At 44.4% G+C, this 14,469-nt stretch overlaps 2 protein-coding genes across 4 annotated transcripts in view; one reads left to right on the top strand and one right to left on the bottom strand.

Moving 5' to 3' along the window:
* TOR3A (torsin family 3 member A) overlaps positions 1-12,452 on the top strand; it is a 28,661-nt gene extending 16,209 nt beyond the window's left edge. Inside the window, exons 6-7 of the transcript XR_012160320.2 lie at positions 7,234-7,471; positions 11,763-12,452. The gene's annotated coding sequence lies outside the window, so the exon portion shown is untranslated. The remainder of the gene's footprint in view (positions 1-7,233; positions 7,472-11,762) is intronic.
* ABL2 (ABL proto-oncogene 2, non-receptor tyrosine kinase) overlaps positions 1-14,469 on the bottom strand; it is a 74,393-nt gene that overhangs the window by 2,671 nt on the left and 57,253 nt on the right. For all 3 annotated transcript variants that reach the window (XM_073356516.2, XM_073356518.2, XM_073356517.2), the window contains exons 2-10: positions 14,259-14,429; positions 12,038-12,333; positions 11,093-11,365; positions 9,137-9,221; positions 6,897-7,074; positions 3,948-4,132; positions 3,481-3,633; positions 2,153-2,242; positions 410-583 (exon numbers count right to left, since the gene is read on the bottom strand). In XM_073356516.2, coding sequence (XP_073212617.1) covers positions 410-583; positions 2,153-2,242; positions 3,481-3,633; positions 3,948-4,132; positions 6,897-7,074; positions 9,137-9,221; positions 11,093-11,365; positions 12,038-12,333; positions 14,259-14,429 — 1,605 coding nt within the window. The remainder of the gene's footprint in view (positions 1-409; positions 584-2,152; positions 2,243-3,480; positions 3,634-3,947; positions 4,133-6,896; positions 7,075-9,136; positions 9,222-11,092; positions 11,366-12,037; positions 12,334-14,258; positions 14,430-14,469) is intronic.

Consider the following 14,469-nt stretch of genomic DNA (forward strand, 5'->3'; position numbering starts at 1 on the left):
TTTCTCCATATTGGAATCCTCCTTTTTCTCAGCACCTTCAGCTTTCCCAAGAAATCAAGTGTTCCCACAATCTGATCATTCCACTTCACTACTCCAGGAACAGTAACACAGCCAAGATTTACAGGGCCTGTACATGCTCATGGCTGTATTACTTTTTCCTTTCCTACCTTAACTTGACAGTGCACAGCAAGTTTAGGGTAAAAACTGAATACCACCACCTATCCAGGTGAGTATATTTGATAAGTTATTAAATCTACAAAACATCCTGGTAAAATACACAGGGCAGATGCTCAGCTGGTATAAACTATCCATAGTTCCTTTGACTTTAATAGAGCTATAACAATTTACACCAGCTGACGATCTGCCCCACAATGTTCTGGTCACATTGATGCTTTCCTTGTGCCCACACCTGGTGCTGAGCTGGAAGCTGAATGCTCCACAGTATCTTGTGTTCCTTCAATATTCTCCTTGTTCTCTGCCTGTTTCTTCAGAGTCCTAGTCTTGGAGGGAAGCATGGGTAACCGGGGCAAGTAGGGAACTATGGATGAGGAGGAGGCTGTTCTTCCAAGCTCCTCTGCCACCTCTGTAAGAAAAGCCAGGAGAACAGTTGGAACAAAGAGCGAGAGTCTGCATCTTTACAACAGGCACTGGACCGGTGAGAAGAGCAACGTATTAAGCCTGTGAACGTAATTTTGCTCTACTTAGTCCAAATATGCAGAGGATTTGTTATTTCCTGATGGTCTCAAGGTAACTCGTTTACATTTTTAAATTCAGCAACAACCAAAAAAAAAGTTCACATTCTAAACTTTCAGGTTAAGACAGATCTGCTCATGGCCCAAATGCTAACCCAGGAGTTCTAAAAAGTGACCACCTCTACCTTTAATAGGGAGAAGCGGCCTGCAAAGACTAGTGGGGTCCCACAATGCAGGGTTTCCTCTTGACCTAGGAGGCAGCTGCAAGGCTCAAGGTTGAGGACACTGCACCTTTGCATGCTGCAACCCCATATTAAAATAATATGAAGACAGCTTTTATTTTCTCCAATGTATACATATGAGGTGGGTCCTTAAAGCTCCTGGCAACTTGCCAGGCTACCTCTTGTCTGGGAAAAGTTTGATTGCCCCTATTTTAAACCATCACTGGGGAATTTTAGACAGTATTTTTTCTGTGGTAAGGAAGAAGATGGATCAACTTTCTTTAAATTTTGTTTCAAAGCTGGTTAGGAGGTGCTGAGGTACTCCCCTCTTGTGACTAATACTGTGTACTATGTTTCAGACTACTGGCTTTTCTACACTACAGGTTATGTCAGTATAACTTACGTTGCTCAGAGGTGTGAATAAGCCACCCCCCCCCGAGTGACGTAAGGTACACCGACCTTGCTCAGAGGTGTGAATAAGCCACCCCTCTGAGTGACGTAAGGGACACCGACCTAAGTGCCGTGTGGACAGCATTATGTCGGTGGGAGAGCTTCTCCCACTGATGTTGCTGCTGCTGCTTGTTGGGGTGGATTAATTAAGCGGGTGGGAGAGCTCTCTCCCGTTGGCTTAGACCGTACAGCAGCTTCACCAGATGCACTACAGCGGCGCAGCCCCATTGCCGATGCTGCACGGCTGTAGCACTTCTAGTGCAGACTAGCATTAATATTTATTTTCTAGCTACGTCCATGAGGTTGTTGCATCATTTGTTGCTGGCAATGGCACGCTGGGAGAATCTGACTTCAGAGATTAAAGCAGAGACACTACTCTGTGAAAACAATTTCTATTTGTAGTCATGCAATTTCTGGAGTCACAAATATAAACCCTTCCTATTTTACACCCACCCACCCACCTTCCTCCCTTGTCCCCTGAATGACAGTCAAACTCAGGTCTGCAATGGAAGCAAGAGTTTATTCTTTCTAAAAATCTCTCCTCTTTGTACCTGAATGAATTACTTCAATTTCCCCTGCACTGAAATACTTCTGAAGTGTATCCATTGCAATGAATATGAACACAAGTTTGCACATGTTGAGAAGAACCTATCAAATGCAGTCAAATGGCCTCAGTATTCTAGCAAGGTGAGCACCAGTAGGCCTGTAATCAGCCTGCCTCAGTGAGACAGTGCCTTGGAGGTGAAACTCCACTCTCAACATTTCGAATACAGTAGCAAGGGTACTTGCCTTCAGAGATACTGGAGTCATGGAACATTGTTTCAAAGGCTTGATGGGTCTCAGCAAAGGATGGTCGGTCTGGGGGATTCCATTTCCAGCCTGCAGCATGAGAAAGCAGGGAAGGTCTCAGTGTATGAAGCAGGAATAGTGGACAATCAGTATTTTCACTGAGGAAGGTAGAAAAGCCTCTAACCTACTACCTGACAGACTATAATATCCTACTGATACACTCACTGGCTGTGGAACAGGTCCCAGTATATGCAAGATATAGCAATGATGTGGTGTTGATGGGTCAGGAATTATGTCACTGGATTTAAACCAAGCACCATGTCACCAACATCAGCTTTTCCATTTTTCTTTTTTTTTTTTTAAATTCAAAGTGAGTTTTTTCTTGTTTGCTCCCTCGGTCCTGGAGACTGAATTCTTATCTAACCACAGAAGTAGTATATATAGCACCAGTAGTATACGCTTTCAGAAGTAAACCACCGATTTTTTTTTTAAACTGTGCTGTGGGGCCTATGATGGGGTATACAAACCTCACACTGGACAACAAAGAGTTAAGGAGCGGCTCTGGGCTCAGCCAGACCTGGCCCACCACACCTGCAAGACATGCACAGGCTTGAGGAGGAGTTAAAAGGGAAGCAGAACAGCTCACTTGTGGGTAGGCCAGGGAAGAGAACAGACTTTCAACTCTCTGCTCCTGCAGAAATGGCCATGGGAAGGCAGGATCTTTCCTGACAACAACTGTGTGAAGGTCCCTCCCTCAGGAAAAGGAGGGCCTGATTCTGATGTGCCCTGAGAGGGAGGCGTTCCCCTCTCTCTTGTGCTAACTCTGTTTATGTTAATTCCCCTTGCTTTTTGTTTATGGACTACCCCGGAGAGCCAAGTCATAGGAAGAGGCAGGCCACTGGAGAAGTGGAGCAGCCAGCGGATGCAGACCCAAGGGAAGAGAGAATGCTGCAATGCCATGCCCAGCTACAAGGAGGCAACAAGAGGTCAGCTGACCCCTTCACAGGGTTAGGATAATTCAGCCTTCAGGGGCTATGCAGTCCTTGGCCTCTGCTGACATTTCCAAAGGTGCCATCTAGTGCCAGTAGTAATGGTGATTTTCTGAAGTGGATACATGCTCCCTCAGGCACTGGCTTGAGATCATCACACTCATTTTACACAGATCAAATACACCCATCAGATGGTGAATGTTTTTAAAAACACTACCAGCATCAGCTCGATCTGAAGTGGCAAGATAGAAGCAAAAGACTCCATAGCCTATTATAGATTCCCTCCACCTCCCCAGACTCTATTTTGCCTCCAAGTTGAAAGTGAAAGGAAATACTCACATGCCCTCATCAGTTCATAAACTTTTGGAGGGCACCCCTCTGGTTGTTCCATCCGATATCCCTTCTCCAGCAGATCGTACACCTGTGAGAGGTCAATACCTGGGTATGGTGACATCCCGTAGGTGGCAATTTCCCATAATAGCACCCCAAAGGCTGAAAAATGAGGAAAAATAGGTCATGATTATAAATTTATCCCTTCTCTTCTACTGTCTGAATGCTACCGCTGTTTGTATTGTAACATAAAGCAATCTCTCCTTTGAAGGTATTTTCAAGCCAGCCCATGGGGGAAGGCAGAGGGGGAGATTTGCATGCTAAAAAGTATTGCTGAGTTTTGATGTGGTGACCTAGCCTGGTATCAGAACACATCCTCCTCATCCCTCTGACAGCAGTCTAAGGAAGGAAAGGTGCCTACTACCTGGGCTGGCATAGAAGAAGGCTTAGACCATTGTGAGTTCTTTCCTTCTTACCCCACACATCTGATTTAATTGAGAAGGTGTTATAGGCCAGGCTCTCAGGTGCTGTCCACTTGATAGGAAACTTGGCTCCAGCATGAGCTGTGTAGGTATCTCCAGTCATCAATCGACTTAAGCCAAAGTCAGCCACCTTTACCACGTGGTTTTCTCCTACCAAGCAGTTTCGAGCCGCTAGATCCCTGTGTGAGTGAGAAGAGATGCAGTGACAGGGATGCTGTGGTGCAAACATCCTGAACTCTTCATCCCAATACTTGTGTGGTACGAGCATTACATTATTTTGCACACCAATTTCTGGGCCACATGCACAATTTATTTTTAATTAGAATTCTACATTTCACAGTTGGTCTACAATGTATTAATTATATCATACAGCACTATGACAGAGTAGTCTGCCATCAAGAGTAGTAGCACTTAGTGGCCAGCTGCCCACTCCACTACCTGACCCTTTAAGGATTCGGGAGGGTCCAGCAGATACATATAGAAACCTAAGGGTCATGGGAATGAGTGTGCTTGTGGAAGAAATCTGGACCTGTACCTACAAGGGTTTGAAACCTTGCAGAGAAGGTGGGGCGAGGCTTCCCATTCTCCCATCCAACTGGGAAGGAGTTTGGAGAAGGAACAATGTAAAGGCTGCCTCCTCCCTGCCAGCAGACAGGCACTGATGGGAGAAGGCTAGCCTGCTGGACCCTCCAGAGTGGAAGGATAATTAGGAAGGGCACACAGCTGAAAGGAACTGGCAAAAGCCTTGCAGCTGATTTAAGTCACAACCCCTGCTCCAAGGAAAATGCTGGGGGGGGGGGGGGGGGGCGCGATGACAACACTACTCCTGCTTGAAGGAGGGTAATAATGATTAACCTAAAGCTAGGAGATAACCCTAGCTACAGAGCAAGGGCTGAGAGGGAGATCCTGCTTCAAGGAAGGTAGGACTGACTAACCTGAGTCAAAGAGACCTGAGGCATTATCCTAACTCTGGAGACAGAGCTAAGGAGGAAAATCCTGCTCGGAGGATGGAAAGACTGACTAGTTCTAGGCAAGAGACAAAGGAGTTACTTGTCACAGCCTAGCTGCTGTGAAAGGAGCAGGGAGCAGCTTCAAGAAATACCACTGTAGCTGCCAAAGAAGAAGTGATGAAGAACCACTATTCCGTACTGAATAAGCCTCAACTGGAATATTGTATCCAGTTCTGGACATCGTATTTCAGGTAAGATGTGGACAAATAGGAGAAAGTCCAAAGGAGAGCAACAAAAATGATTAAAGGTCTAGAAAACATGACCCCTGAGGGAAGATGGAAAAAAATGGGTTTGTTTAATCTGGAGAAGAGAAGACTGAGGGGGGACATGGGAAGAGTTTTCAAGTACATAAAAGATTGTTAGGAGGAGGAGGAAGAAAAATTGTTCTAGTTAACCTCTGAGGATAGAATAAGAAGCAATGGGCTTAAATTGTAACAAGCGTGGTTTACATTAGACATTAGGAAAAACTTCTTGCCAGGGTGGTTAAGCACTGGAATAAATTGCCTAGGGAGGCTGTGGAATCTCCATCATTGGAGATTTTTAAGAGAAGGTTAGACAAACACCTGTCAGGAACGGTCTAGATAATCCTTAGTCCTGCCTTGAGTGTATGGGACTGGACTAGAAGACTTCTCAAGGTCCCTTTCAGTCCTATGATTCCAGGCGGTGATAGGAGAATCCAGAGACCTGAGAGAAGATTTTGACAAGCTGTGCAAAAGGTAGGAGCAGTCCTGGGAAAATGTTGGAGGGTTTGAAGGAACTGTCCTTGGCCACAACCCAGAGAAGAGGGTGGTCCTAGGTTCCCCATCTCTTTCCCAGAACAAGAGGGAAGGCATGGGAATCAGAAGGAGAAGAGACCAAGTATCAGCTCCTAGATTAAGGTTGAGGACGGGGCTCAAAAGCCACTAGACTTGCGGGTTCTCTTTGGGACTTTTCTGTTAACCCTGGAGGGCTGGGCCCCATACAATCACAGACTGTTGTGGCACCAGAATGACTACAGGGGGTGCTATATTGAAAGATACCCTGCAACACTGCACCCAGACATGGGAAGGTGCTCTGAAGGTGACAGGCACGAGGACAAGCAGTCAAAAGTGTGCAAGGCACAATGCACAATACAGGCCATGGACCCTGTCTCAGAGAGTTTGCAATATAATTTATGAAGGGATGAACTAAAGAGGTAATCAAACAATAGGGAGGTTGTAGGGATGAGGGCAAAGGACAGGGTAACAGTAATAGTACTAGGTGCTTACTCAAAGGCCTGGGCACAGAAGAAAATTATCATTTAAATAAAAATAAGTGTGCAATATTTTTGCACTTCTTACCATGAAGGATGAGCCCTGAGACTGATGCTGAAAGGGCCTCTAGTATCAATCATTTGCTCTCATCCACACCAGGATGAGTGGAAGCAAGTGTATTTTTGCCTAACCCTTCTGCTGAGCTGTCATTATGCCCCTACATTTAAAAAAGGATAGAGTATTTTTAAGTGAATTTAGCAACTGAGAGGTGTGAAACTGATCAGCCCGAAGGAGGAAGGTCTCTCTCTACAGAACAGGCAAAGACCATGCAAGCTTCCAACTAAAGGGACCACCACTAGGAATAAGACAAGACAGTTCAGTGTCCACGGTTCATTCTTTGTTGGGCCTCTATTAAGACTGCCAACAACAATGGCTATTGTGATGATGAATACATGCCCACTGGGAATGGGATGAAATCAGCTCATGACACACAGGCCCTTTCATTACTGAACTAGAACAGATTTGAACAGGTGACCCTGGCTCCCCATTTTCTTCAAAGAGCTTGTAGGTGACCTCTCTTGAAATCCCACTTCCAAGCCCACAAAAACTGCAAAAAGTATCATTCTTAACGATAGGGCAAGGTCCCATTCTCTTTTACTACCATGTGGGTTTGCGACACAGCATGGTGGCATGTCACCCACCTGTGGATGAAATTCTTCTTCTCCAAGTACTCCATAGCAGAGGAGATCTGAGTGGCCATGTAGAGCAGAACGACAGCGCTCACCTCCTCCCGGTTGCATTCTCGTAGATAGTCCAGCAGGTTCCCATATGGCATATATTCCGTCACAATGTAAAAGGGTGGCTCCAGGGTGCATACTCCTGACCGTGAAAGAGACAAAGTTAACATTTAAGTAATTCTCTCAGCCCTAGTTTACCAGTACTCTTGAAGGATCTGAAATCCATTTACACCATTTTCTGCCAGAGTAATGTACTACTATCCCATCTGTTGTACTCAAAGTTGAATGTTTGATTTTCCAGGAACAACTCCAGTGTGCCCTAGCACAAACCGAGATACATGAGGCAAAGTGCACATTCAGTGCCGCTCTACATCTGGGGTAATTACCACCAAAGTTCTAATAATCCAATGGAATATGCATAGGAGAGCAGTCGCAGAGTGGAAGAAGAGATGTTTTGAACCCCAAGAATTTGATCTTTTTCCTCACCCTCAAACTCATGAGAGCCCATCAGAATTCCCACTAGAGCCAGTCATTACCAGGTAAGAATCAGCTGGGTGGGTCTACAAGTTAGAATGTCACTTAAATATGTGAAACACTCCTATGTATGACAGCTTGGTAAACTATCAATACCATGCAGCCTGCTTGTAGATCAGGACTCATTCACACACATTCCTTTGACAACTTGCACATTTATTGCAGCTGTGTGCAAAGCATGTATCGGTGGTAGAGGGAAACATGATATTAGTGTCAATTCTTTAAATAGGTCCTACCCCTGTTGTAGCTCCCTTTTACGGCTAATCATTCTGGCTCTCTCACACTGACAAACAGCATACTCCCACATGATGCATCAGAAGAGGTACTCCAAAAACACTGATGTGTATCTTGAACACAAGTCTCTTTACATTGTACTCTCCTCCAGCTACCAGACAGGGCTGGGCGGAGGCATCATCTGTGTCTACTTGATAATGGGTGCAGAGTGATTGAGATTACTGGAGTTCTTCACATTCCCAGCATTATTTCCTTTTGCCCTACTCTAAGCGGACAGCTTGGCTCCCAAAGTCCAGTCCAGGTGCGGCAGCAGATGGGACTATACACTAGCGAAGATTTGGGATCTAATGTCTATAGAGAATCTTTCCACACTATTCCACAGAATTAAGAGCTATGCTGACTATGTAGCAGTAATCACCCTACCATACACATTCCAGTGAGAGAACTTGGGTATGGCCAAGCTGCAAAGCCTGCATATTTCTTCCACTCATGTGTTGCTTCAGTATGAACTTGTCTCTTCATTTGCCTCACCACTGCAGTTATCTAATTGTTATATTTGAACCCAGAGGACAACACACTAATATTTATTTGGTGATATGCATATTAGTCCTTTCCCACAGCAGTAGAGATTTGGTTGCTTTGTATTGTTATTAGTTACAGATATAGTTAATCTATTCAGTGGGGCTTTTATCAATAGATGTCTTTCTGTTCATATAAGTAACTGGGCAAAGACTATAAATGACAGTCTCATTCACACAAGACACTATCATACTTTCTTTTAGATATGACATCATCTCCCTCAGTGCAGTGATAACTGTTATACACACACACACACACACACTAAAGTGAGAGAGCACACAGAACAGAAGACTCAAACTTCAGTAGGTATGTTGTCAAACATATCGTGTAGGGCTAAAGCACTGGGACTTCAGTCTAGTGCCCCAAGAGTACACATACCACAAAGGTAAGGACACTATAAACCCAGGCAGGCCTAAACATCATCCTTAGGTCAAATGCAGCTCAGAGTACAACAGCATAAACCAATGCTGTCTAAATAGAGGCACCTTCCAAAGAAGTGACAGATCTGAATATGCAGTTTGATCCAAGCATCCAGGTAACATTGCCTGCTGGACTCTGTCAATTGAAGTCATAGTTCTCTATTAAGTATTGGATTAAAATTTGGGGTGTCCCGTAGCTCCAGGCAAGTTCTCAAAATGGCCTTCAATTAGGCCAAGTTTGAATGCCACTGCCACAAGTGTACACTTTGGAGCATACTGTTAGCTTAAACCCAGACTAGACCCCAACTTTGCAAGAATAGTGCATAGACTAAAGCAGGTCAGTGATATGACAGCTGTCACTGTTTTTAAACAAAGATTCAGTTTCAATAGAAATTAAGACAGTAAGCACAGAAAGAGAGATCAAACCCCTTCACTCACCTAATAATTGCACTAGATTTGGGTGCTTGATTTCCTTCATCACAGCAGCTTCTTTCAAGAACTCCTCCACTTCCATGGTATCTTCCTGGAAAAATGGGACAAAACAAAACAGGCAAACCCTTCTTAATGACTTTAAGGTCTGTTTTAACACTGCACTGTTCCAACACAGGAACTGGAGATGAATTCTTTTGTATGTGTTTCTCATTTCTGGTTTCATTAATGCACTAGTGTTTGCAAAAAAGCATGTCCATTTCTTTCCCACCCCCGACTGGCCAACATAGGTATTGCTTCTCAGGCTTTGAACAAAAAACATCAAAGGACTCCATAACCTCTGGCCCAGCTGACTGGACATCTGCAGTATGGTTCAGCAACTTTAACAGCCTAGCGACTGATCTACACTGACACTTGGGAGCTTCAAGCTTAATTTGTGATTTCTTGCTCCTTAGTCCATCAAGTCTAAAAAGGGTAGGGAGCTCAAGTCTCTGGAGGGAAAGAGAGCCTGAGGTCAATTATTAGCAGTCCTTCTGACTGAGGAGTAGTTTTGATTGGTTATACAAGGGAATCCTGCCAAAGTGTCCTCACCTGGAAAGATGACAACTACAGTTGTAGACCATAGTGCTAGCTTTAGCATTTTATTTTACTTAGCAGTAACACAAGGAACCTATAGGCCTGTATCCTCTAAGATATTAGCTTACGCCCTTAACACAGGACATAAGTTACCATAAGGCTTTGAGGCCTATGACCTCTGACATAGAAAAATGGCCTGACAATTACTCTGAGTTTTGCAGAACTGGGAATAGCATGTTTTTTGTTTGTTGGGGGCGGGGGGGAGTGAGGGTTTGTGCATAACAATACCAGGTAACTGCAGGAACACTGAACGAATAGTAAGTTTGGATATTTTACAATGGATCGTTGCAGATGCTTAACCACAAACTTGCCTTGACAACAAATTGATGTATATGGTAAGAAGTTAAAATCACAGGTATACAACCCTATAGGACAAAAGGCACCCGTAGGGTGAGGAAGTTAAATACGGACAAGGGAGGCTGGGCACTCAAATGAATATTTATGACAGGTTCTAGCCCTATAACAGGGCAGACCACAATGTAAGGAGGTATGTGTGTGGTCATCATTGGTTGATCTAGACCACTGGATTCGCTTGGCATGCCAAGGACAGAGCAGGTTTTTTGTCACTCATTGCCAGATTCCCAAAGAAGTGTGTGGGACTATATGCAAGGAATGGTACAAGAGATGGTACTACAAAGTTAATGTTATCTTCGTATATGGTTTGGAGCTTGTGTCTCTTTACTAATTGTGCTAATACAAGTGCTGAAAGCTCTGCTTTGCTCTCAGCATGAGTGCCTTCATTGTTCATATCAGGGTTCCCAACCAGATACTGAACTCAATAACCTTGCTTCTGTTGTGCCTGCTTCTGGGATCTTCTAGAATCTTACAATCCCCCAGCATTTTAAATGAGTGTTAATGGAAGTCAATAACCACTAAAGAATCAGACTACACAATGTTGGAACTTAAATGAAGGGTGTGTAGAGGGGAGAGGGTTCTGAAGTTTTCCAGAGGCAGGAGTGGGGGGGAGAAGGAGAAGTTTTCCTTACCCCTTGTTCTCTGAGAAAAATCCATAACCCATTTTCTTCTTCCAGGTGGCTGTTACAATAGCCCTGCCTTAGACACTCAGTCTCCATGGAGAACAGACTTGACCAGGGAATTCTAATTGCTTTTAAGCCCTCACAGAGCTTAAAGTTTGTTGTAGCTAACCTTTCTTCCCTGCAGGCTACTGTATAGTCAGCATAGGAGTTAGAGTTTCCCCACTCAATTTCCAGATGTGTTTGGCATTAGCAGGTGCAAAACATTCCAGAACTAAGAGCACACTGCACTCTTCTGTTGCCTAAACACACACTTCTAATGAAACAGTGAGTGCACAGTGGTCTTAAAACCCACCTTTAGTGTTTTCACAGCAACTGTGAGATTGTATTTCTTCCAGACACCAACGTACACTTCACCATACTGCCCCCCCCCAAGTTTGTGCTTCATGGTGATATCTGTTCGTTCCATCTCCCACTTGTCATGGATGGGGGACACTCCATAGACTGTGGGCTTATTGCATTTGGGTGCTGGGTAATGCAAGGTTGTCACCAGTCCATCTGCCACTGTAGAATGATGGTGAACTAGTTCTGCTAATGTATTGAAGCGGCTTTCGGCTGTCACATACACCTGATGAGAAAGGATCAAGAATCCATTTAACGAGGTAGATATCTGAAATATTTCAGTGATGGTGGAAGACAGGACAGTAAAAACATTCAAATAAATATGAAGGGAATTCATAAATAAATTTGCTCTCAGTTTGATAGGGAAATAGAACAGGCCAATACATAGGGTTTACAGCTGCAGCAAGAGGCAGGTTGGGAAAATACAGCTGCTGAAGTGATTGGCTTGTCTGATGACATCCCCCATGCTTTCCATAATTTTAAAACCAAAACTATTGTAAAGTGCAGTCTCCAACCTCTTTAGGACCAGTGGAATCTCCCCCAGATATGACACACCACACCCTAACTGTGCCAAAGACAAACAACTGTTGGTTTAACAAAGTCTTGCTTATTCTCACATACAGACTGTTCCTGCCAGGGCCAACTGAAATAGATCTGTAACTACATCAAACCACCACTATTCTGCTCTCCAGTCACCCACTCAACAAGGACAATTAACAGCATTCTGAGGATTTCTACAAAAGTGTTATTTCTTGGATTAGGGAATATAGTGTGGACAGACGTTCCCTCTTTCCAATTAAATCAATACACTTTTTTTCACCCTTCACTTGTACAGGACAAAATAATCGAGACACCCCCTATTTTCTTTTCCCATTGTGTTCCTTGGAGCAGGCCTTACCTTTCCATCTGCGGTGGTATTGATCCTGTAGTGGTAAACACGCCCCTCGTACCGGAGAGAGATGGACAGCTGCCCCGGGCTGCTCTCGCTTTCACGAACCAGGAAGCTGCCATTGATGAGGCTGCTCAGCAGATACTCTGCTGCACTGCGTGACACAGGCCCATGATACCAGGAATGCTTCTCCAGGCTGTTCACTGGTGTGATATAGTTGCTTGGCACCCATCCCTGCCCATTCTTAGAACATACCTCACTCCATTCACCATTCTGGTTGTAACCCAGGACTCGTAGCTTCTCACCTGAGGATGGGGACAAGAGTTGGTATGGGGAATCAAGCTGAAATCAGGTCAGTCTTCTTTGAGTGCACATACTACTAGTTAACTAAGCTTGCCTTTGCAGCTAGAGAATACAAGTCTTTGGCAATGACCCTTTAATACAACATTCCCAAGCTGCTCCATGTAATTTTTAAGTAGATAAAAAGTAAAATTCAGAAAGTGGACTCAGGTTAGCTTTTAACCTAGATTTAGGAGCCAGGGCAGAGTAGGAGGGGAGAATAGTTTTGACAACCTCCAAATCTGAGGAGCAGAACAGCGAAGACACTATTCCCTAATTGCTCCAGTTTGGATACTCAGCTAAAACTTACTAACATATAACCACATTTCCACATATGTCAACCAATTCCAGTGCTTCCTCTGGTTTAGATTTCTGGAGCAGGGAGCTGATGCTTTCCTAAGAGGTTGAGGACCCATTCTAGGTTGGATGACTTAAAACCAACCCCTTTAAAAATGGTTGTACAGCAAGATACATTTTTCTGGCATCCACTGACACAAGTGCTAAAATCTCCAAGCTGATATGTTCCTTGGTATATTTAAAGAAGCCTTTGATTTCCATTGAGTTGAGGCAGCGGACAGTGAAATCTGTATATGGGCGATAAAGTTGAAAGGGTCACTACAGACAGACAAAGAAGCCTGCATATATTACCACTGTAGGCCCATGAGATTCTAGATCTCAGTACTAGTATCACAGTACCACTACGCAGTGCTCCTCAGGCTGTTCAGTTACCTGCCCTCTGGGCCAGGAGCAATTCTCTGAATTGTGTGGCTAACTTTCCCAGAATATCTGTGTGCATGTTGACAGCAGTGGTGCTGGGATTAGTTTTTTGTGGTGATGGAGATACTTGTCAAATCAGCAGCTGCTGACAGGATCAGGGAAGAACTAGTGTTTTGAAAGCTGACAGTTTCAGAGCAGGTGCGGCATCAATGTCCCACCTGCCAATAGTTAGTTTGGTCACTAATGCCCAGCACCCCCAAGGCTTCTGCTAACTGCCACTCAATCAATGTCCTGTCTAAGGCTGAAGGACATGCGGTGATACTAGCAGTGAAAACTAGTGCTATAGGCCTAACCCGAAAGTTTACTATTTCTGAAGAAAAACTATGAAACTTCTCACACTGCAATGGGAAGGTTAGGCATAGGTGATTTTTGGAGTATTGGGATGGTAATAATTATGCTCCTTGGATCATCAACTGAGTACTAATGAGTAATCGCTGCAATGAGTTATTTCTCCAGTAGGGGTCCCTGTTACACAAGTTAAAAAAACAAAACCCCACACCTGCTAGCAAGGCACCAATCTATCTATCAGCAAGCAGTTCATGAAAGAAATAATCTGCTTCAGCTACATTCACTTCTTCCACTCTCTCTGGTGGAATGAAGTGACAAGTGATTCTAGTATATTCTTTTCTCATTGTTAAACCCACAGCTTTAGCACTGAAGGAAGCTACCTATAGTTCTGCAGGGAGAAGTTAATTCTGCCATCTTAAGCCAGGACTACACTATAAAGTTCGGTTCACCCAGCTACATTGCTCAGAGTGTGAAAAATCCACATCCCTAAGTGGCAGCCTAACCCCCAGCATAGGCAGTGCTAAGTTGATAGGTCAGTGGAAGAATTCTTCTATCTACTGCCTCTCGGGGAGTTGGATAACTGCAGTGTTGCAACTGTGCTGCTGTCAGTGGCTTAAGTGTAGACACAGCCTTAGTGTGAAATACCCTTCCCCTTGTAGAGCGGCAGAGAAACAACTGTCGATGTGAGTCATGCTTTCCCTCTAACTTAGGGCTGTCTGGACAGGTACATACTACCATCTCAGCTATCACAGGTCTATGACTCAACACCTTGATAAGAACAAACTGGAGCCACATGAAGATGCTGAAAGGGTACAACGCGCCTTACCTTTGGTGATGCTGAGTGTGTTGTCGCCGCTTGCTACAAAATCATAAAGTGCAACAAAAAGATTGGGATCGCTCTCAGTGGTTCCAAGCAGGTTCTCCTTAGAGCTCCACCTGATGGCTTCATTCAGTGCCTGGGGTTCAACATCACAACCATAGGGGCGGTGAAGGGCCTCTGGACAAACAAAGCGAGAGGAGGGAATTTACTCTACGAA

This window comes from Lepidochelys kempii, chromosome 8 (genome assembly GCF_965140285.1).
Source record: "Lepidochelys kempii isolate rLepKem1 chromosome 8, rLepKem1.hap1, whole genome shotgun sequence".
Taxonomy (NCBI): Eukaryota; Metazoa; Chordata; order Testudines; family Cheloniidae; genus Lepidochelys; species Lepidochelys kempii.